This window comes from Talaromyces atroroseus (genome assembly GCF_001907595.1).
Source record: "Talaromyces atroroseus strain IBT 11181 chromosome Unknown scaffold_11, whole genome shotgun sequence".
NCBI classification, from domain to species: domain Eukaryota; kingdom Fungi; phylum Ascomycota; class Eurotiomycetes; order Eurotiales; family Trichocomaceae; genus Talaromyces; species Talaromyces atroroseus.
In genome coordinates, this window is record NW_017971443.1 from 550,202 (window position 1) to 570,493 (window position 20,292).

The window sequence follows — 20,292 nt, forward strand, 5'->3', positions numbered from 1 at the left end:
TAAAGCGTAAACGGGAAAAGATGGCTTTTTTTTGATATATTAATGGTACCCGCTACTTTTTCCTTATTATCCGCTGAATCGGAATCGACTTGCTTCCAGTCTCCCAAGTCCATCGCGTGGTGCAACATTCCGGCGCCGGTAAGAATTCGTAAAATCTATCGACATGTCAATGAACTGTAGTGCGTAGACGAGTTGACTAAAGGATCACAACTAACCTTGTAGGAGCGCACGTATCTTGCGGCTTTCCGATAATTGTAGTTTCTCGGATATACTTGACAACAGTCTCTCCGCTTCACCAGCTTTCATTGTGCCTGCGGGCAGTCGTTCGATCGTCGATTGCACCCACAGCCCAGTTTGCTGCGGCATCAGCTGGAACAACGTCATAAGTATCCCGGAGGCATCCGGAAAGCAATCCTCGGGGAAGCTGAACATCATGCCCGTCAATACCCGTTCAACAAGCAGCTGGCCTTGGTTTCCAATGAGCTCTTTCACTGCGTTGCGTATATCCACCGGGTTTGTGTAAGGTTGGCCATCAGGACCATTGAAGTTCGAAATAGATGGCGATTCAAACCCGAAGCTTAGCATATCCCGGTAATAATGCAGGGTTGAAATGAGCGGGTCAACTTGCTGTAGTGTGAGGGCACTGAGACCAGCAGAGAACGTAGGCACCACCAGTGTCGACGTAATGCATTCTTTGGGATAGAAGCGGATCGCATCGCTAGCCAGACGGAAGAAATCCTCAATCACTAAAGTTTCATTTGCCATTTAGTATGAAAACAAAAAAAAAAGAAAAAAAGAAAACAGCAAACCGAGTAATACGTACCATCTGGTAGTTGTTCAGGAGGCAGTTCGTTCAAAATACGTAAGAACACGAGACTTTGCTGCTCAAAAAATTGATATACAGCCTGGCTTGTTTCCGAGTCAACAAGCTCAGTCCCTTCCGCAAATTCTCTGACAACAGCATCCGTTGCCCACAGAAAGCAGCCTTCTCGAGAAGCCTCAAACCCGGCTGCCAAGCTTTGTGCCAAAGTCGGTAACAAGGGAATCATAGCCGTTCGGTAAGATATGATCATGTACCTCCAGCAACGGCAGACTCGTTCCAAAATAGGCGTAGACTTGGTAAAGTTCATCACTAGAGTGCTTAGAATCGACATGATTTCACCACAATACTTCACCGCAGGGTTTTCTCCTTGGGGACCAACATAAGGTGTGACAACCTGAATAAAAATAGTGATCAACTGCAAATGGTCTGGTCAAAATATTAGCCCCGTTATTGCACTACTACACAGGCATACTGCTTGTTTTATAGGTGACAATCTACTTACCTGCAACAGCTCTTTGGCCTTGCTCATCTTGCGCGTTGTTTGCCAAATTCATGATCCTTGCCATGATAGGGTCACAGAAAAGCTTCATCGATTCATATATCTTATCAATGGGTTGCACTGCAACAACTGCAGCGACACCCTCGGTGACTTCTTCCTGGCTGGGCGGTTTGAGCTTATCGAGTACAGACTCGTAGAAGGAGTGCAACTGCGGTATATGCCCCCCAAGGAGCTTATCACAGTCGCTGCCCAGATATTTGAAGGCCAAGGCTGCTGCTCCAACAACCTCCGGGGAGCTGTGCTGAAAGCCTGATATCACATAGTTGAGCTGAGCCTCCAGCGTTTCAGGATGATTCGCTGTCCACTCTGTATAACGACCAAGCGCCATGATTGCGGAAAAGCGCACTTTTTCGTGGTCTGGAATCTGAACAATGAGAGGTATAACTTGGGGTAACACAGTGCTTTCCTCCGCGTCGACCATTCGCCCCATGGCTCTCATACTGAACACAGGAGCTTCAAGCTCTTGCCAATGAGGCACATTTTCATTGCTTGCCTGTGCACCATATTTTGACACCCACTGCTGGATCTGAAGGTATGCCTTCATTAAGCATTCGCTTACACCAATAACAGCGCAACAATCCTTCAGCACGTCGCCCATCGAATGACGGAAGGCACGGAATCGATCTTCCTGTGCACGGTCGCCATCAAACAGATCACCCGAGTCACCGTCCTCGGGCGTTGGGAACTCGAGATGCTTAATCATAACATCAACCAGGCGGGAGAAAACATCGGCAAAAGCGGTCTTCGCTTGGGCATAACGTTCCAGAACGAGATATTGCTTCAGCTCGTACCAGAAATTAAAGGTGAACGAGACTGCCTCTCGCTCCTTATCGAGCACGCAACATTCAAGGACGGCCTCCACAAGACCACGGAATTCTGTCGGAAGCCTTGCGATCAGGACTACCCAAGCTTCTCCGGCCTCAGCGAATAGCCTGGTTAACCCTTTGAATGTCTCCACGTCCTCGGCTTCCGCAGTTTCCTGGAGTTTCGGCCTAAGTCCAACAACACGAGGATATAGTCTCAATATAGCAGGCATTGAATCATCCACCTCACGTGTATCTCTGTAAATCGAGCAGAGGCATTCTACCGCAGCATCGAAGGATGACTCGTTATCGAGCGCCTTCAAGATGACATCTAGCAGCGGCGACTCCACAATCAGAGTAGCAGGTATCTCACGCAGCCAAGAAGTTATACAATCAATCAATCTAGGGTTCGTCGCGGCCGAGGCTAATGCTAGACGTGAGCTAATCACGACTCAAGTAACTTAGGTATGGGGGAAAAGATACCTGAAGACTGCGAATATTGTGTAAGAAGGTTCATAACCTGTTCCGCATTGTCGTCCAATAGTTCTTTGGTTCTAACTGCAAGCTCCTCTTCCTATTTATTGATGGACGAATTAGACTCCTTTTATTCCCAGTCGAAACACACACACACACACACAGAGAGAGAGAGAGAGAGAGAGAAAGATTTTGTTGCTCGTAAAGACGCAAGTTGTTCAGTTGGGTGGATATGATCGATCGAACGTACGCTCAGGTTGATTTTGCGACCTTCGGTCACTTCCTCAGGGAGGATTTTCAAAAATTCCAACACACAGTCTCCGGCATTGCTTCCCAGTGCCGATCCTACCGTGGCTAGCACGTCTTTCCATGAAGTCATCTGAATAGCAAGGTTCGCCAGGCCCACGCAGAGCTGTGTCTGGATTGGACGCGGTCCCGAAGCAAACGCGACGAGTTGGTTCAACATGGAGTCCCGTAGCGCAGGCACTGCGTCAGCAGGCAACTGGTCGAGATCGTAGGTGATCTAGCAGTCCAATTATCAGTATTCGCGTCGTTTGCGGAGGGGATGAATCGCTCGCTCGTACTTTTCCTTTGAGTGTCGTGGCAGCAAATAGTTTTGCCTCGATTGGAACTTCAGAGGACTGTAACATGGCATGCGTGGCTGTCCATGCTTCGACCTACATATATAACCGGCGTTAGAAAAGGGGCATCACGGTCGCGGACGAGCGGGAAGTAGAGGGAGGGTCGCACTGATTTCTGGAATTTCTCAAGATATTCGTGAGCATGGGCCTTGTCGGAGCGCGACACATTGGCCTGCATGGTCGCGACAGCAGCAAGCACAGGCGCAAATGCCTGGCCGTCATTGCCTTTGCTCGTCATGGTCGTGGTTGTTGTGTGAGGGGTAGAAGAGGACTGAATTGAGGCGATGGAGGCGGTACAGAGCAGGCAAATTGAAACAGCCTTGGCACTGATTATTTCACGTCATGAATCCCAGGGCGCAGAGCAGATAAAGCCGATTGAAAGAAGGAGGAAAAGAGAGAAAACGAGATAACAAAGCACAGAGGGCTGCAACTCGATGGTGGTTGAGGAGAGGAGACGCTGAGCCAAAAGTGGGATGGGGTAATTGCTGCGTGACGGAATCCAAACAAGCCAAAAAAAAATTGGTGAGCCGCAAGCAAAGCAAGAGCTGCCTTTCTTCGCTCCTGCCCGCTCTTCCCCAGCAACAGCCAACAGCAACAGCAACAGCAACAGCAACTCCTCCAGCCAAGTCACACCAGGGCTATTCGTTCAACATATCGTCCAGTAACCTAGCTATATATCGACAGTTCCCGTTTTCGCAGGCACTTTAAATCAACATGTCCGGTCGCGGCAATGCGGGAGGTCGCAAGACCCTTCTTGCTCCCATTCACTTCATCTTCAGACTCCTCCAGCAACGCTCCACAGTATCGATTTGGCTCTATGAGCAGCTCTCTTTCCGCATAGAGGGCAAGATCCGAGTATGCTGTCGTCCAAATTGTCTCTCGGTGATTGCGCGCTGACCCTGTTGTGTTCTTAGGGCTTCGACGAGTTCATGAACCTCGTTGTCGACGATGCTGTCGAGGTCCGACTAGCCACAAAGAGCGACGAAGAGAAGCGGAGAAACTTGGGTACGCTCGAACTTGCTGGAGCAATCATACACTTTGCTTTGCTAACAATAATTACAGGTCAAATTCTTTTGAAAGGCGACAACGTCTCCCTTATCCAGGCAGTCCAATGAATGATTACTCTATTCTAGTTTAGGCGACCAATGGGCGACTTTCATTTCTGTTCGGCGTTTTGGGATATTTATGATATTTGTGATATAGAGGCACCAAAACAAAGAAAGAAGGATATGGGGAGAAAAGATGAAGATTCTATTTTTTTTTCCGCTATGGGGTTTTTGCAACAATCAACCTTCCGTCACCGACAATGACCGCATCTACAGGTTGGTCATGGCTCGCAACAGGGATCGCTTCGGGAGGAAGTATAATCTGTTCAACCAGGGCGAGGGCAACTGCATTTGCCATCCGGTCAGCGTTCGTTTTGACTTGAATGGTCTTACAATAAATGGAAGGGGGAAAGTCTGTTTTACCAAGGAACGGCCTCTGGCTGGCACGCGGAGAGCCTGCAATTTCCCTATTGTAATTATTCAGAAAATAATCATAATACCCTTTTCCGTGGCCCAATCGTCGCAAATCAGTATCGAATGCCATGCCCGGCATGACAATCAGGTCCAACCCCAGATCATCACTGCCACCACGCGGTCTTTCTGGCAGAACGCCGGTGCCTCCGAGACAATTTTGCTTTAGAGGAATAGAGCTCTTGTCAAGCGATGGGATGCCCCATTTATCCGGCCGGAGTGATTCGAATTCCTCCATAGACTCGAGCCGGAGCATATCCATTACTGATATCTTGGGCTGAGTGGACTCTTTCCCCGTCTCCGCGAGTTTGTGCGTGTACGGAATGAAGACTTCTTTCCCACTGGCTAAAGCATCCCGGACAATGCTCGTAGTTGATATCTCTCCCTGCGGCATGGACAGAAAGACGCTGATTCTTTTGGCATTGACATATTCGGGCAGGCTGAACAGCCTATTGGTAGCGGTGGAAGCTGCAAGTAATATTCGTCAGTTCATCTGCCCTTTTAATTTCGTGTGCCTAGGAGGTATGTATTCATGATATAGGTATATATCGGAGACCGGGAAACAGTAAAACAAATGGCAAGGTTCCGAACATTGAATATTCACCGATTCTCGAGGCAATTCCTGCAGAATGGCTTGAATTTTCCGCCTCAATTCCTTCTTAGCCACCTGCACAGCTGCCATGTCTATTGATATCTGCCTTATAGAAACGTTGACGGGCGAAGATGTCATGTGCGGGCCTGGAAAATGTGGAGGTCGAAGCGGGAATAGGCTGGATTCCGCGAAGGCGGAATTTAGGACATTCCTCAGTCCAAGCAAACACAATAACATGCCACCAACGTCACGGGCAGCGCCCCTTTCTTTGCGTTGTCGCGCTTGATGGTCAGTTTGAACTTGCATTGAATCTTGCCTTCTCGCTGCTGTCGGACTTTGCGTGTGTTCCCGGCACAACAAAGACACAACGATGGCAGTCACTACTCTCTTCAGATCGCTAATTCTCCTCTTTAGTTCCTTGGTTTGGACAACACAAGCTCTGGTCGACACCAAATTGACTGGGACATGGTCGTCAAAGTCGCGTCAAGTCATTACTGGCTCGGTGGGTGGCAAAAACAAACATGTCCTCTCAGATGCAACTGTCGCTCATCTATCTATCGTCTTGATATCAGGGGTTCTATGATCCGGTTGCAGATGCTTTCCAAGAGCCTCCCTTGCCAGGTATATCGTATTCGTTCACGGAAGATGGCCACTATGAAGAGGCCTATTACCGAGCTTTGCCGAATCGTGAGTTTATTCTACATCGCATGCTCTAGAATTGGAGCAAGCTGACAGACCACAGCAACGCAACCCAATTGCCCCAAGGCGATCATGCAATGGCAGCATGGTACCTATTCAGTACAGCCTAATGGGTCTCTCGTGTTGACGCCAATCCAATCCGATGGGCGTCAGCTAATGTCAGATCCCTGTGCCGGACATTACTCTTCATACACGCACTACAACCAAAGCGAGCTGTTTCAGGTAAGAGTTGTCTTCTAGTTGCTGTGCGACCACATTTAACAATAGTTTTTTGGGGGGGTGCAGAGTTACCGGATATACACCGACAAATTCCATGGCGTACTTCGGCTCGACCTGGTTCAATTCGATGGAGCACCTATGCAGCCACTCTACATCCTCTATAGGCCTCCTGCAATGTTGCCTACTACAACTTTACATCCAACCACAGCAAAGGCCACCGGCAAGGCAAAGAGAGAGACTCTTATGGAAGGAAAAGGGAAGCAAGGATCTTCGACGACCTGGCTGACTGATCCTGTGGCTATTGAACGGTGGTGGTGGTTCGGTATCATCTCGACTTCTGTTGGGGGTATAGTGCTATGGTGCTCTTAGAGCAGTCGAATCTCGCACAGAGATAAGTCAGGTTTGATCTAGGATCACATGGCTCACTGACTGATAGCCCTTGGAGCATCATCTATTGTATATTCAACGTTGTACCTGCTTCCTGTTTTTTCTTGTTTCTTTTTTCGGAGTTGAAGCTAAATCGAATACCATTGCGCCTTCTTGGTCATTGTTCATTTTTTTTTTTTGAGAAAAGGGAGATAGAGATAGTATACATTGGTGTGAAGATAATGATGTGCCTGCATCATTTCGTATCTATTTTTCCGGGAGGAGCTCATTAATAACTTGAACAATATCTGACTTTGCTGCTGGCTTTCCATCCAAAAGCTTCCCAGGAGACAGGAGATTTTTCAGCAGAATTCCCACAGTGATCTTGGAGTTCTCAGACTGCAGTTGAGAAATCACCTCTGAGACCGCAGCTCTTATATCCTCTGTGCTCAATCTGTCGATCTGGCTGGCGTATTCCTCCAGCACGGCAATCTGAGCCTCTTCCTTCTCCTTGAGGTCCGATCTATTAGCGGTTGCAAACATGTCAGCTGCATCTTTGGCGCCGGCAATTTTCTTCTCAATTAAGGACAGTAATTGTACGTCTGTTTGGATGGGCGAGGTTGTTTTGGCGGCGTTGTTGGTCTCGGATATGAGGGCTCGTAGGACATTGAGTCTGTATATATAGGACCCATTAGCTGAATGATCATAGATTGTCAATTGCATTCCACTGAAATTTTCATTTACCTCGACACGTCCTTCGCCCTCATTGCGTCTTTGAGATCTGAACGAAGCTTCGCCATTAGCGGTGGCACGGGGATGCTGCTGGTCGAGTTCCAGCGAACTGCGCGCAATCCCACGCGGGACGAGAATCGCAACGAATTGAACATGCTGGGAGAAGCCTGATAGTAAAAACACAAAAGTTAACAAGACCGAAGGGCTTTTGAATGGACGAATGCGAGTATGTTGAGCGGTTTCCTCGACCTGGAGCGCGAGAAGCTAGAAACAACGGTTGGCCTGTGCGCGAAATTGTTTCTAGCTGTTCCACGCTTTCCCTTCCTTCCCATTGAACCAGCCACGCCCAATACTTACTTACGTCCTGCAACACCAGCGCAATGAGATTTCTGTGAACTATCAGACACCTCTGCACCTCATCCTGTAACGCTTCAGCATCGTAATTGCGCCCTCTTTCCTGGCCTCTGCCATTTGGGCCTTGCGCGGCTTCGTCTCTCTTCGACGCGGGGAGACCAGCTGAGCTACCAGCAACGGACAGCATACGAAAATGTCCTATCCAGCTCTGACTCCGACTCGACCACTGCCAGGAACATATTTTCAGACCCCTGCAGCAGCCACTTTCCACAATGGAGCGCTCTTCCAGACAAGGACGACGCCCTCAGCGCCCGCTGCGCAGCCGGACCTCACCGCAACAACAACCCTTCAAAAACTGTCGCCGGCAGCACCGAAGACCAAGAGCGAGACCTTGAGCACTCGAGAGCGCGCCGCGCGAACTATCAATGATACTTTGGCACAGGAGGCTCGCTATCCAGACTTGGACAATTATCTTTCTCGTGCGTCAATTGCCAAAATTCCAAAAAAAAAGGAAAAAAGAAAAAAAAAATGCCGCGCCTTGAAGGCTAAATGCTAACTACTTTTTTCTTTCTCTTTCTGTAGAAGGGTTTTCATCAGACTACGAGATCCCTGTTCACCCAGCATGGGCCCCATTTCACAAGATCAAGATGTACAACATCCCCGATCAAATCTTCGATCAATACAACCGCGCCCAGGTGTCTACGAGCATGGGCCTCTTTGCTGAACTGAATCATGCTTGGGTTGCCATTGACAATGCGCTCTATCTTTGGGACTACACCCACCCCAACCCTCAGCTGGTTGGCTACGAGTCTCAGCCCAACAGCATCAATTCTGTCAAGCTTGCCAAACCACGACCGGGCGTTTTCCTTCCCTCGATCACGCATATCTTGGTGGTTGCTACGACTGCAGATATCATTCTGCTGGGTATGGGTTGCGAAACGGCTACCGGCGGTGCAAAGCAGGTTACATTGTATCAAACCGGAATGTCGACTTCCATTCGTGGGCTCGATATTCATGTCATTGCTTCGTCAGACGTGTCGGGTAGGATTTTCTTTGCTGGGTCATCTGACAACGACGTCTACGAGTTCACATACCAACAAGAAGAGAAATGGTTTCAAGGACGGTGTGCAAAGGTGAACCAGACTAGTTCACGCTTTTCGTCTTTTTCGCCGTCATTGAGCTTCAGCCAAAAGCAATTGGAGTTTGTCGAACAGATGGTTGTGGATGATACCCGAAATCTTCTGTACACATTGTCGTCTCTATCTACGATTAGGGTTTTCCATCTAAAATCAGATGGGTCGTTGGCATTGGCTATTACCAAACCAGCTATTGACATATATTCCAACATCGGCCATATTATCCCATCTAACGAGGCATTGAACCCGAAAGTGAAGATTGTCTCCATCAGTCCTGTGCCAACGCCCGAAGCATCGAGATACCACCTCGTAGCCACGACGGCTACTGGCTACCGGATCTATCTCAGCGCAACAGGATCCTACAGCTGGTCGCCCACACCAAGCGGTACTAGCCCTCCTACTAGCATGCAAGCCCATTTCGTGAAAACCCCTCCTTTCGATACTCAGACTTCAGGTACGATGCAATTCCAACAAACTACAACTACTACGAAAGTTCCTATTCATACTCTCGATCCTACCCGTCTGGCTCAACGTTTCCCCCCCGGATACTTTTTCTGTTTCACATGTAGAGACCCTTCACGGAAAGAGGACACCCTTTTTATCTCAGCGCCGGATTCTGGTCGCATTGCTCGTGCGCACGAGAACGTTGTTCCTCCGAAACCTTCTGAGTCGGCGATCTGGCTTTCTTTGGGCAGCAGAGCAGAAGATATTGGATTGTGCTCAACTCCTCTGGCAGCTGTCGCATCTGCCAATGGGTTTGGAAATGAACTGGCTATTCAGTATGACCAAAGCGCAGCAGAATTCGCGATCTTGACGAACACGGGAGTTCATGTGATTCGCAGACGTCGTCTTGTCGATATTTTTGCCGCGCTGGTACGCCATGGAGGTGGTGATGATGGATTGGAGGGCGATACTAAGAGTTTTATTCGAGTTTATGGACGCAGTGAGGCTCTTGCGACTGCTCTGGCTGTCGCATGTGGGCAAGGAATGGAGATCTCCTCGGACTCTCGCCTTTCCAAAATCAACGACCCAGATGTGCTAGAGTATGCACGGAAAGTTTTCATCGAATATGGTGGGCGGCCATCTATGAATGAAAATGCTGTTGCCGACAACAGTACACCAGCCATTGATGCAATTCTGCCTTCGCCTCGTCATGCCGGTATTGCATTATACATGTCACGGCTTCTCCGTTCTATCTGGAAAAAAGAGATTGCTGTCTCAAAACCGTCAAAAACTGGTCCGATTGACGTGCTACCTTCCGTGAGCATCGCCAAGTTGCAAAGCATCCAGCGAGATTTGTCTTCACTGCAGGACTTTTTCAAGGCCAACAAGAGCTTTATTGAAGGACTCAGTGGGCCTGAGGCACTCTCGCGTGCAGCCACGAAGCAGGAAGAAATTGCTTTGCAAGCAGAACACCGTGCTCTGCATTCGCTGGTGCAGCTCCTGTCGGATACCATTGAAGGCATCTCTTTTGTTCTGGTATTGTTCGACGAGCGCGTCGATGAGATTGTCCTTGCTCTGCCGGAAGAAGCCAGACAGCGGTTCTTGAAGCTTACCTTCGAGGAGCTATTCAGCAGCGGCAAAGGGTACGAGATCGCCAAGGAGCTGGTCAAAGCAATAGTGAACAGAAATATCGCAAAGGGATCCAATGTGGAAACAGTCGCTGATGCTTTACGGCGTCGGTGTGGCAATTTCTGCAGCGCCGAGGATGTCATCATTTTCAAGGCCCAAGAGCTGCTCAAAAGGGCTACTGAAGCAGGTGCAAACTCGGAATTGGGACGAAACCTCCTCAACGAAAGTTTGCGCTTGTTCCGCCAGGTTTCGGAGGAGCTTCCAATGGACAATCTCATGTCTGCTGTGGAGAGTTATATTGACAACCAGTTCTTTGCGGGTATGTGGCCAATCATTTTCAGTGCTTGTTGTATTGTGTGAAGCTAATCTGAGCTAGGCGCTATCCAACTTTGTCTCAATGTTGCTGAGAGCTCCGACAAGGCCAACTTGGCTCTCAACTGGATGATGGATGGTCGTCAAGAAGAGGTATAATAGCTGGAATACGTGGTCAAAATTCGAGTTGCTAATGTCTTCTTACAGGACTCGCGTAAGGCGTACTTTTCGTTCCGCAAGCAGTGTTACGAGCTCATTTTCAAGATTGTTGTTGCTGTGGACAAGTCCGCAGCTTCTGACCCGGGCGTGATTGATGGCCAATTCACGCCACTTGCCAAGCGACGAAACGAGGCCTATGCTGTTATCTCCGACTCTAATGACGAAGTCTTCCTCACTACCTTGTATGACTGGTACCTGGAGCAAGGCTGGAGCGACCGTCTTCTTGCAACCCAATCGCCTTTTGTCGTGACGTATTTGGAACGCAAATCAATTGACGATATTTTCCATGCCGATCTGCTTTGGCGTTATTATGGGCAGTCTGAAAGATACTTTGATGCAGCCAGAGTGCAGTTCCAACTTGCGCAAAGTGCGTTTACTCTGCCCCTGAGCCGGCGCATTGAATACCTCGGACAAGCCCGTGCCAATGCTTCGACGTTTACTCACGAGATTGGCCGTCAATCTCGACAAAGGCTTCTGCAGGAGATTGGCAATCTCATGGATGTTGCCAATATTCAAGATGATCTGCTGCAACGGTTGAAAGAGGATGAGCGACTAGACAACGAAAATAAAGCCGAAGTATTGAAAGAAATCGATGGGCCGATTCAAGATCTCACACTGGTATGTTACCTACTCCTCTCTTTAGAAGAAGAACAATTAAATTCTAACAACTGGATAGCTTTTCAATAGATATGCGGACGCAGGCGGCTACTGTGATATATGCCTTCAGATTTACTACGCAGCAGATCACCGGAACACAACCGATATACTATCGACATGGGAAACGCTCTTAGATCAGGTTCACATCGCAACGGTCGAAAAAGGCCAGGCGCAGCCGTATGAAGCAGTGATCCAAAAGGTCCGGTCGCTAGGCAGCCGGCTTCGCATGTCTGAGATTGTGTTCCCGATTGCACAGATTATCCCCATGGTTGAGCGGTATTCGCTGCAGTACCAACGAGGCGTTGGACCGCCGACATGGGTGGTCGACTTGTTTTTAGATCTGGAGGTTCAGCACGAGACCATCTACACGACGCTAGAGAATATGTTCTATAACGACGAAGCGCCCTTTACGGGCTCGAACAAGAGGTTTATAGCTAGCGATCTTCTGTACATAATTCAGCGCTGGTACAGCGATACGCTGCGCGTTGGCGGCGCCGTTTTTGGAAGCGATGTTATGGCTACGAGGATCTCGGAGATGCTGGTTCTGGTGCAACAGGCTGGACTGCCAGGCGAGTTTGTGCAGTTGGCTCAGGAGTTGCGCGTGCAGATTGACAGCAGCATTCGATAATCTCTTCTTTGTCTACCAGTTTGTGTTTTGATGGTGTCGTCGGCGTGTGGTAGAAACAACAACAACAGAAAAAAGTGGATGGATGCATCACAGTGAGTTCTTTTTTTTTTTCGTGATAGTCAACGAACATTACATGATTTATATTTTAGCGTGTACCTGGAGTGAATTTTTTGTTTCGTTCTTTCTGGTGGCATATTTTTCATCTACCCGAGTTACACATGTTCTTTTGGTTGGAGATGGATGGATTCAGGAAACATTTTAGATACGATAGTCGATAGAGCAAACCCAAGTAGATTATCAAATGATTTGACCAGGTAGTAGATATAAAAAGTGAAAATTGCAGCCTTGAATTTGATAGCCTTGAAATTGCCATAAGCAGTTAGTCTGTTGACAGCTATGTAAAAAGCTCAGCTCAGCTGAATATAGCTTCACCGGGCAAGAATCATTTTATTTCCCCAAGCATTCTTCCCGCCTCTACAAGACGAAAGAATAAAGAAGGGGGAAAATATGAACAAAACGAACCTCACAATCCTCATCTTCTTCACCCTCCACACCTTCTTCGTTACCTGCATCGACTGCCTCGACCTCTGGCCAACATGGCTCGTAGAATCATCGCCCTACTACACGCCCTGGTTCACGCTTGGCCGCACGCTGCGCCAATTCTATCTTGACACGTACCAGGACAAATTCCTCACGGAGCCGCCCGGCTGGTTTGTGGCTTGTACGTGGATGGAGCTGCTCTTTCATTTGCCTGTTTGCGTGTGGGTTTTGAGGGGGGTTTGGAATGGTTTGTTCTACCCCTTTCACTTTCGTTTCTTACGTACTTTATAAGTACTAAATTCCAGGGGATTGATGACTGACTAATTTGATGCGGATAATAGATGACCCCCTTTTACCGTTAGGCGTTATTCCCTGGGCTGTGCAGACGTTTGTCACTACGCTGCTTTGCGTGCTTGAGTTGTGGAGTTGGGAGGATCGGACGGTGGAGGTGAAATGGGGGTTGACAGGGTGTTATGGGCCGTATTTGCTTATTTGTGAGTTCTTCTTTTTTTCTTTCCCCTCCGTCCGCTTTTTGTTTTACGTCGTTTCTGGTTCTGATGTGTCTAGCGGCGTGGTTGTTTGTCGTTATGTCTGCGCGAGTGAAGGATGCGTTGGTCTTGCAGAGACGGGTAGGCAAGGTTAAGGGGGAGTAGTAGTAGTAGACAGATGAGAGGAATAGATATCAGTCTATAAAAAAAACCTATGGATGCAATTTGCAAAGAAAAAAAGAAAAATTATTGTACATCGTTATCATCCCCCGAGTAGAAACTCAACGGCTTGGTCTACATTGCCGTTGCTAGCATCCAACCCCGATATAGCTTGTTCACGACTGAATCCGAGTTCTGTGATTTTGCTTATTGAGCTCGCTGACCAACGGGATGAGGATGTAGCAGCATCGCCTAATGTTCGGCCTTGACTTGGCTGTTGCTGCTGCTGTGCTGATGCAGACGTAGGCGCATTTTCAGCTTGGTGCGTGATGGCTCCAGAGCGAGCGCCAATCTGAGCTCCGTCAGCTCCTCGAATGAGCGGCTCATCCTCGAATTCGTCCTGGAATTGCTTGGGGATTTCTGCTTCGCCGAGGAATGGTACGGCCTGGTCTTGGATGACCAGGGCGCCCTTCTTCAGGTCAATGCAGGCTTGGTGGCGTCTCAGCATGTCAAGACCGAGGAGTAAGTCGATGTGTTTCCCTTCCATCACCGTGAACGAGCAAGGCAGGAACATAGACCCGATCTTCAGCTGCGCCGAATGCACGCGTCCGATGATCTTGGCTGTGCCAACTCCCTGCGCGATACCGCCGTATCGTCGGTCAACGAGACGCATGATGTTGCATGCTGCTGCACACTCGGGTGACATGATGGTGACTTGAGCGCCGGAGTCGACAAAGGCTTTGATCGGTTGTCCGTTGACTTCAACGGGGATGTACAGCATAGTCACGCGACCAAAGGCTGCTACCTATTAGCTTTGCTAAGGGTCGGACTGGGGGCGGGGGAAGAAGCCAGATCACCTTAGACTTACATTCTGGGTGGTGTTCCATCGCGTTATGCAGATTCTCCGTGACCGCTTGCTGTCGAATAATCTCTTCAATCTCTCGTTGAGCATCCACGTTGAACGGGTCGGCGTTGAGCGCCGCGATCTTTGCTTCCTTCTCCCGCTCGAGTTCTTGCTCCCTCCGCTTCTGAGACAGTAGCACTTCCTGAAACCGTCGCGCATCGTCTGCGGCCGCTGCGAGTTCTGGGTTTTGACGGCGGACAGTCTCCATGACCCGCGGGTCGCCGAGGAGGTTTAGACGTAGCGTCTCGGTATCGAACATGGGCTGCTGCTGCGACGCCACTTGTCTCTGGAAGGCCTGCGGATTTGCTGCGGTGCTCGACGAAGGACCGCCAAGTGACCGGGTTGTTGGAGCTCCTCCTCCGGGCTGCGGGCGGCTCATGGCCACATGCACTAGGAGCATGTCCCCTTCTTGAATCCCGACTTGTTCCAGCGTCTGGGCATCGTTGCTGAGCAGCTGGTTGTTGTAAACTAGTCTCTGGGCGGGCGGAGGAATGTTGGAGTCGCTTTCGATCACGGCTTTGAGGACTTCCAACGTCATGTCGCCGGCGACGTCGAGCGAGATGATGTCGGCGTCCGACTGGTCGGGTTTGATGACGCTGACGGCGATGCGCCTGAAGCAGACATGTTAGCGGTATCCCATTTTTGAAATATTTATTTGTGATAGTCAAAGGCTTCGTACATCTTGAGACAGCGCTCCTCCTCGTTGCTGGCAGCTGCACTGTTGTTATCTTATCGGCAACACGAGATTCGGGCGAGAGGAGAGGGGCAAGAGCACGCGTCACTGCAGTCGGTTGAATCAGACACGGGGGATTTGAAGAAGAATAAAAAGACGACGAAACAGAAATGAAGCTCGGTACAGGCCTGAAGCCACGGAGATAACGGCGTTGCCTGATGTCAAGCAATAAGGCTGCGAGCGCTCGATGGAAGCGAAGGGAGCGACAGTTGACTAGCCAACTTCACTAGCATTAGCTAGTCTGGCCGGCGCCGAAGCTCGAAGGGGGCCGAGTAAGTCGAAAGGATGCTACAACGCTGGAAAGGTGAAAGGATCCCAGCGAAAGGACAGGAGTCAGGTCAGGGATGAAGGAGAAGACCGGATACGGTGAGGTGCATGGCAGGCATTAAGAGATGCCGCATGCAATTATTAATAACTACCGCATTCTTCGCTAGTTATATAAGAACTCTATACATACGGCCGCTACTCTTCTACCTGATACTGCAATCCTGTGCGGTCTCGTGTACTCATTGCAACGAAGAAGTCCTGGTAACTGACTGGTGTTGGAATATTCTGAAGTGCTGTGCAGTCTAGAACAAGCTCTGCGTTATGTATGTATGGCTATGCATGATGTCTTGCATTGCCGGTGGAGCAAGCCATGAGAGAGTACTACCAAGTAACTAACCAGTTAGTTGACTATGTACATACTACATCGTCATACATAGTGCGAGGATGAGTGGTGGCGGGGTCGAGGCTGAAATTTTTCGCGGTATTATTACGGGCATGTCACGGGATCTTCTTCTCCAGCATCTTTTCCCCTCGTTGTTCAGCAGACCTGGCCTTCCTCTAGCCGCGCTGTCATACTTTGGGCTCATTTCTCGTCGGAGTCGTGTGCATAGGTATCGTCTGAAGCTGAAGGTACCGGGAAATTCCGGTCGATTCGTCTTTTGCATCCCAATTACTAACCATGCAACTACAGACCGAGGTGTCCCGCGCAACAATCCCAAGTCACTCCAACGATACAACCACAACATAATGGATGGAAATATGGGGTCGCCGCCTGCCGAGGGCGCCGTCGCTGCTGATGGCGACGAAAGCGTGGCCGCGTCTTCCACCGCCAGCGAATTGACTCGCATCTTCAACAGCGCCGGCATCGTTCCCGGAAGGGGCTACCTGTCGTTCAACCCGCGCGGCGACGACGACGACGACGACGATGATGAGGAAGAAGAAGAGGTGGAAGACTTTGTTGCTGTGGACCACGACGATGCTACCGACTACTCCTACTTATTTCGCAGACCATCGCAGGGACGGCCGCGGACGGCGCTCGATGACCTTCATCCTTTTACAAGTGTCTTGACACTGTCGAACGTTGACGACTGCGTGAGCGTGGAAGAAGTATTCCCAGAACTTGAGCGAGCTTCAAGGGACAAGGTATCTATAATCTGTCTAGTAATTCTACGACCTAATTTTCCCGCTGACGGCTGCATAGTTCGTGTATCGTCTTTCGAAATGCCCCGAGTTGACTCTCGGAATATTCAGTCTACCGGTCCTGAACGAGCATCAGCCCAAACCACGACCGGAGCTGATCGCACATATTATTGCAACACGCACGTCGTCTCCGCGTGTCACCGAGGCTTCGATGAAGGTCCCCGCAGACTGGCAGACCAAGAAGCGTAGTCTGCCCGACGCCGGCGATAAAGAGTATCTAGGCCATGAGGATCAAGGCGGCACTATTGCCCTGCACTCGCTCGCAGTCAAGGCAGAGCACCAGAGAAAATCGGTTGGCTCGACACTGATGAAGTCGTATATTCAGCGCATTAGAGAAGCGGCAATCGCAGACCGCATTGCGCTGCTTGCGCATGACCATATGGTTCCGTTTTATGAGTCGCTCGGCTTCAAGAACTATGGACCGAGTGCCTGTACGTTTGGCGGGGGAGGCTGGTTCGATATGGTGAGTTTCATCACCTACAATCTTCTTTCCTTCTTGTTTGATACACATGTATTAACAGCACAGATCCTCGAACTCCCCAAAGATCAGATTGTCGAGTAGCTTCGAGTCTCGACAGTCGCATTATATAATCTCTTAGAACCGGGGTGAACTTCATTCCGTTGAAAAAGATTTTGTCTTTCTTTCTTTGGGCCTTTTTAAAAACTTCAGAGAAGGCGGCGTTCTGATGATTTCGCTTACGATAAGACTGGACGGGTGAGAGGCTGGCTGGCGCTCAAATATGCATGGATTTGATTTTGTACCATAGGGTTGATTGGCAGCATTGACTATTCATTTTGAACGTTGATTTAAAGATCTTAAAAGACTCAAGTCCTCTCAGTGCATAAAAATAAGAGTGCATAAAATGCATAAAATGAACTAAACATGACCGGCTGCAGCTGCCGCACACAGCGCTCACCGCCTCGTGAAAAAATGCCGTTTGGGGCCAGTCTGTCCCGCTTTTCGATTAGAATTTTGATTGTATTTTTTTTTTTTTTATTCTCTCTCAATCGCTCGAGTCTGGCAGCAGAACAGAAAAGCGCCATCTCTGCCCATCATGAAAACTACGTGGAAGGAGGTACGATCAATCACCGATTCTGAAAAAAAAAAAAAAAAAAAAAAAAAAAAAAAAAAAAAAAAAAAAAAAAAAAAAAAAGCAAAAAGATACTGACCATACCAGATCGCTCCTGTGCCGACCAACCAGGAATTCCTCGATATCGTGCTCAGTCGCACGCAGAGACGACTTCCGACTGTTATTCGAGCTGGATTCCAGATCAGTCGTATCAGAGGTATCTTCTATCTGTTCTATAGACTATGTAAATCGATGGTTTCACTGATGGCTGGCTTTGGATAGCTTTTTATACCCGAAAGGTCAAGTTCACATCAGAGACTTTCTGCGAGAAATTCCAAGCGATCCTCGATGGCTTCCCTCGCTTGCAGGACATCCATCCTTTCCGTATGCACCTCTTACCATCCCGTCGATTCCGTCCATTGCTAATTCTTTATCTTCACAGACAAGGACTTGATGAACACACTCTATGACGCGGACCATTTCAGGATTGCGCTGGGCCAGATCTCCACCGCCAAACATCTCATCGAAACCGTTGCTCGCGACTATGTGCGTCTCATCAAATATGCCCAGTCGCTGTTCCAATGCAAGCAGCTCAAGCGTGCCGCGCTCGGTCGCATGGCCACCATCTGCAAGCGTCTCAAAGATCCGCTGCTCTATCTTGAGCAGGTGCGCCAGCATTTGGGCCGTCTGCCCTCTATCGACCCCAACACCCGTACGCTCCTGATCTGCGGATATCCCAATGTCGGCAAGTCCAGCTTCTTGCGCAGCATTACCCGCGCCGATGTCGATGTTCAGCCGTACGCTTTCACGACCAAGAGTTTGTTCGTGGGGCATTTTGACTATAAATACCTGCGCTTCCAGGCTATCGATACGCCCGGAATCCTGGATCACCCTCTCGAGGAGATGAACACTATTGAAATGCAGTCTATCACGGCCATTGCTCACTTGCGCTCTGCCATCTTATATTTCATGGACTTGTCCGAGCAGTGCGGATACTCTGTTGTCGATCAAGTCAAGTTGTTCAACAGCATCAAACCCCTCTTTGCCAACAAGCTTGTCTTTATCGTCATTAATAAAATCGACGTCAAGCGTCCCGAGGACCTGGACCCGGAGACCAAGGAGCTGTTGGAAAACGTGCTTAAGCAGGGCAACGTTGAAATGCTCCAGCTTTCCTGCACCACCACCGAGGGTGTGACGAACGTCAAGAACGCGGCATGCGACAAACTCATCGCCGAACGAGTTGCTCAAAAACTCAAGGCGGGTACCAACAGCAGCAGCGGTAACCCCAGCGGACGCCTCGGCGACGTCCTATCTCGCATCCACGTTGCGCAGCCCATGGGCGGCGTTCGCGAATCATTCATTCCGGATGCCGTCAAGGAACTCAAGAAATACGACAAGAACGATCCCAACCGCAGGAAATTGGAGCGCGACATTGAAGAAGAGAACGGTGGCGCCGGTGTATACAGCGTGGACATGCAGAAGAACTACCAACTTGCCAATGACGAATGGAAATACGACAAGATCCCCGAAATTTGGAACGGCAAGAACGTCTACGACTACGTGGACCCAGACATTGAAGCCAAGCTCGCCGCGCTCGAGGAAGAAGAGGAGAAACTCGAAGCCGAAGGCTTCTACGACTCGGACGACAGCGTCGAAGAAGCCGAAGACGCCGAGATCCGCATGAAGGCCGACTTGATTCGCGAGAAGCGCGCCTTGATGAAGAATGAAGCCCGACTGAGGAAGTCGCTCAAGAACCGTGCGGCGATCCCTCGCAGCGCCAAGGCGAAGAAACTGTCCGAAATGGAGAGGGCACTCGACAATGCCGGATATGATACGTACGATGCAGTTACTCGCGCGCAGGGCCAGAAGCAGCCATCGCGCGGCCGTGCGTTGACGCGGGATGGCGATAATGAGGGCGATCAGGATGCGATGGATGTGGACTCGACGCCCAGCAACCCCCGTGAGGCTATTGCGCGCGCTAAGAGTCGTGCGCGCAGCCAGGCGGCCACAAACAGATTGACGGATGGAGTCACGGATACGACGGCGCGCAGCAAGGCAGAGCGCTTGGCCAAGTTGTCGCAAAAGAAGAACAATCGCATGGCACGACAGGGTGAGGCAGATCGTCACCAGACAGTGGCGTTAGCAAAGCATTTGTATGCAGGAAAGAGAGGCATTGGAAAGAACCAGCGTCGTTGATCATTTCCATTCTCATTGTGTTCTTCATTACCATCTTTTGAAAAGGTCTGGCGTTTGGCTGGGTTGTTATTAATCTTAGTTTACGACATGATTGTGAAGATATTTTCCATATGATTGATCTTAACTTATCCTTTGTCCAAGTCGTAGTCAGCCATGGCATGAGCTTGCTTACCTAGGTAGCGTAGATGCTATACTTGACTATGCAGTCGACTAAACGCTCACTGTGCCCTAGCTCAGTTCTAGAGGCAATGCAATAACCCCAAGTATATCAGCAACTGAGTAGCAGGTACGTGGACAATGTCTTCAAGACTACCTAGTAAGACGTTTATACAGAAACCTCAGCTCTTGATCCAGGAGTTGTTGTCTGTATATATGAAAAAGGACTATCGTAAGATAGTGTTAGTAGTATTTCTATACTATACAGGTACAAGA

The 20,292-nt window shown here is 49.4% G+C and overlaps 10 protein-coding genes across 10 annotated transcripts, besides 1 other annotated feature; 6 read left to right on the forward strand and 4 right to left on the reverse strand.

Annotated features, from left to right (window-relative positions):
• Positions 1–66: 66 nt before the first annotated feature.
• On the reverse strand, positions 67–3,538 carry UA08_07481 (hypothetical protein; the record flags this gene model as incomplete). Its single annotated transcript, XM_020262379.1, has 8 exons — positions 67–155; positions 216–746; positions 824–1,249; positions 1,326–2,609; positions 2,669–2,759; positions 2,910–3,182; positions 3,244–3,300; positions 3,341–3,538. The coding sequence occupies 8 exons, from the start codon at positions 3,536–3,538 to the stop codon at positions 67–69; spliced, it is 2,949 nt and encodes a 982-aa protein (XP_020117254.1).
• A 476-nt stretch (positions 3,539–4,014) lies between these two features.
• Positions 4,015–4,415, forward strand: UA08_07482 (putative small nuclear ribonucleoprotein E; the record flags this gene model as incomplete). The annotated part of the gene is made up of 3 exons (XM_020262380.1): positions 4,015–4,155; positions 4,215–4,305; positions 4,363–4,415. 3 exons carry the CDS (start codon positions 4,015–4,017, stop codon positions 4,413–4,415), a joined length of 285 nt encoding a protein of 94 aa, XP_020117253.1.
• Positions 4,416–4,566: 151 nt separating this feature from the next.
• Positions 4,567–5,211, reverse strand: UA08_07483 (hypothetical protein; the record flags this gene model as incomplete). The annotated part of the gene is made up of 2 exons (XM_020262382.1): positions 4,567–4,813; positions 4,847–5,211. 2 exons carry the CDS (start codon positions 5,209–5,211, stop codon positions 4,567–4,569), a joined length of 612 nt encoding a protein of 203 aa, XP_020117248.1.
• Positions 5,212–5,779: 568 nt separating this feature from the next.
• UA08_07484 (Protein rot1) lies at positions 5,780–6,696 on the forward strand (the record flags this gene model as incomplete). Its single annotated transcript, XM_020262383.1, has 4 exons — positions 5,780–5,911; positions 5,982–6,096; positions 6,152–6,330; positions 6,376–6,696. 4 exons carry the CDS (start codon positions 5,780–5,782, stop codon positions 6,694–6,696), a joined length of 747 nt encoding a protein of 248 aa, XP_020117247.1.
• Positions 6,697–6,960: 264 nt separating this feature from the next.
• UA08_07485 (hypothetical protein) lies at positions 6,961–7,580 on the reverse strand (the record flags this gene model as incomplete). Its single annotated transcript, XM_020262384.1, has 2 exons — positions 6,961–7,366; positions 7,438–7,580. The coding sequence occupies 2 exons, from the start codon at positions 7,578–7,580 to the stop codon at positions 6,961–6,963; spliced, it is 549 nt and encodes a 182-aa protein (XP_020117250.1).
• A 392-nt stretch (positions 7,581–7,972) lies between these two features.
• Positions 7,973–12,303, forward strand: UA08_07486 (hypothetical protein; the record flags this gene model as incomplete). The annotated part of the gene is made up of 5 exons (XM_020262385.1): positions 7,973–8,258; positions 8,362–10,806; positions 10,864–10,952; positions 11,007–11,636; positions 11,695–12,303. The coding sequence occupies 5 exons, from the start codon at positions 7,973–7,975 to the stop codon at positions 12,301–12,303; spliced, it is 4,059 nt and encodes a 1,352-aa protein (XP_020117249.1).
• A 507-nt stretch (positions 12,304–12,810) lies between these two features.
• On the forward strand, positions 12,811–13,496 carry UA08_07487 (hypothetical protein; the record flags this gene model as incomplete). The annotated part of the gene is made up of 3 exons (XM_020262386.1): positions 12,811–13,024; positions 13,185–13,337; positions 13,411–13,496. The coding sequence occupies 3 exons, from the start codon at positions 12,811–12,813 to the stop codon at positions 13,494–13,496; spliced, it is 453 nt and encodes a 150-aa protein (XP_020117256.1).
• Positions 13,497–13,593: 97 nt separating this feature from the next.
• Positions 13,594–14,932, reverse strand: UA08_07488 (DNA damage-inducible protein 1; the record flags this gene model as incomplete). The annotated part of the gene is made up of 2 exons (XM_020262387.1): positions 13,594–14,288; positions 14,359–14,932. 2 exons carry the CDS (start codon positions 14,930–14,932, stop codon positions 13,594–13,596), a joined length of 1,269 nt encoding a protein of 422 aa, XP_020117255.1.
• A 1,209-nt stretch (positions 14,933–16,141) lies between these two features.
• UA08_07489 (hypothetical protein) lies at positions 16,142–17,156 on the forward strand (the record flags this gene model as incomplete). The annotated part of the gene is made up of 3 exons (XM_020262388.1): positions 16,142–16,537; positions 16,596–17,057; positions 17,121–17,156. The coding sequence occupies 3 exons, from the start codon at positions 16,142–16,144 to the stop codon at positions 17,154–17,156; spliced, it is 894 nt and encodes a 297-aa protein (XP_020117434.1).
• Positions 16,301–16,357: a repeat region (Identified by RepeatMasker using a combination of RepBase library and repeat library created with RepeatScout).
• A 493-nt stretch (positions 17,157–17,649) lies between the features above and the next one.
• UA08_07490 (Nucleolar GTP-binding protein 1) lies at positions 17,650–19,860 on the forward strand (the record flags this gene model as incomplete). The annotated part of the gene is made up of 4 exons (XM_020262389.1): positions 17,650–17,670; positions 17,773–17,881; positions 17,947–18,048; positions 18,107–19,860. 4 exons carry the CDS (start codon positions 17,650–17,652, stop codon positions 19,858–19,860), a joined length of 1,986 nt encoding a protein of 661 aa, XP_020117435.1.
• Between the last annotated feature and the right edge of the window lie 432 nt (positions 19,861–20,292).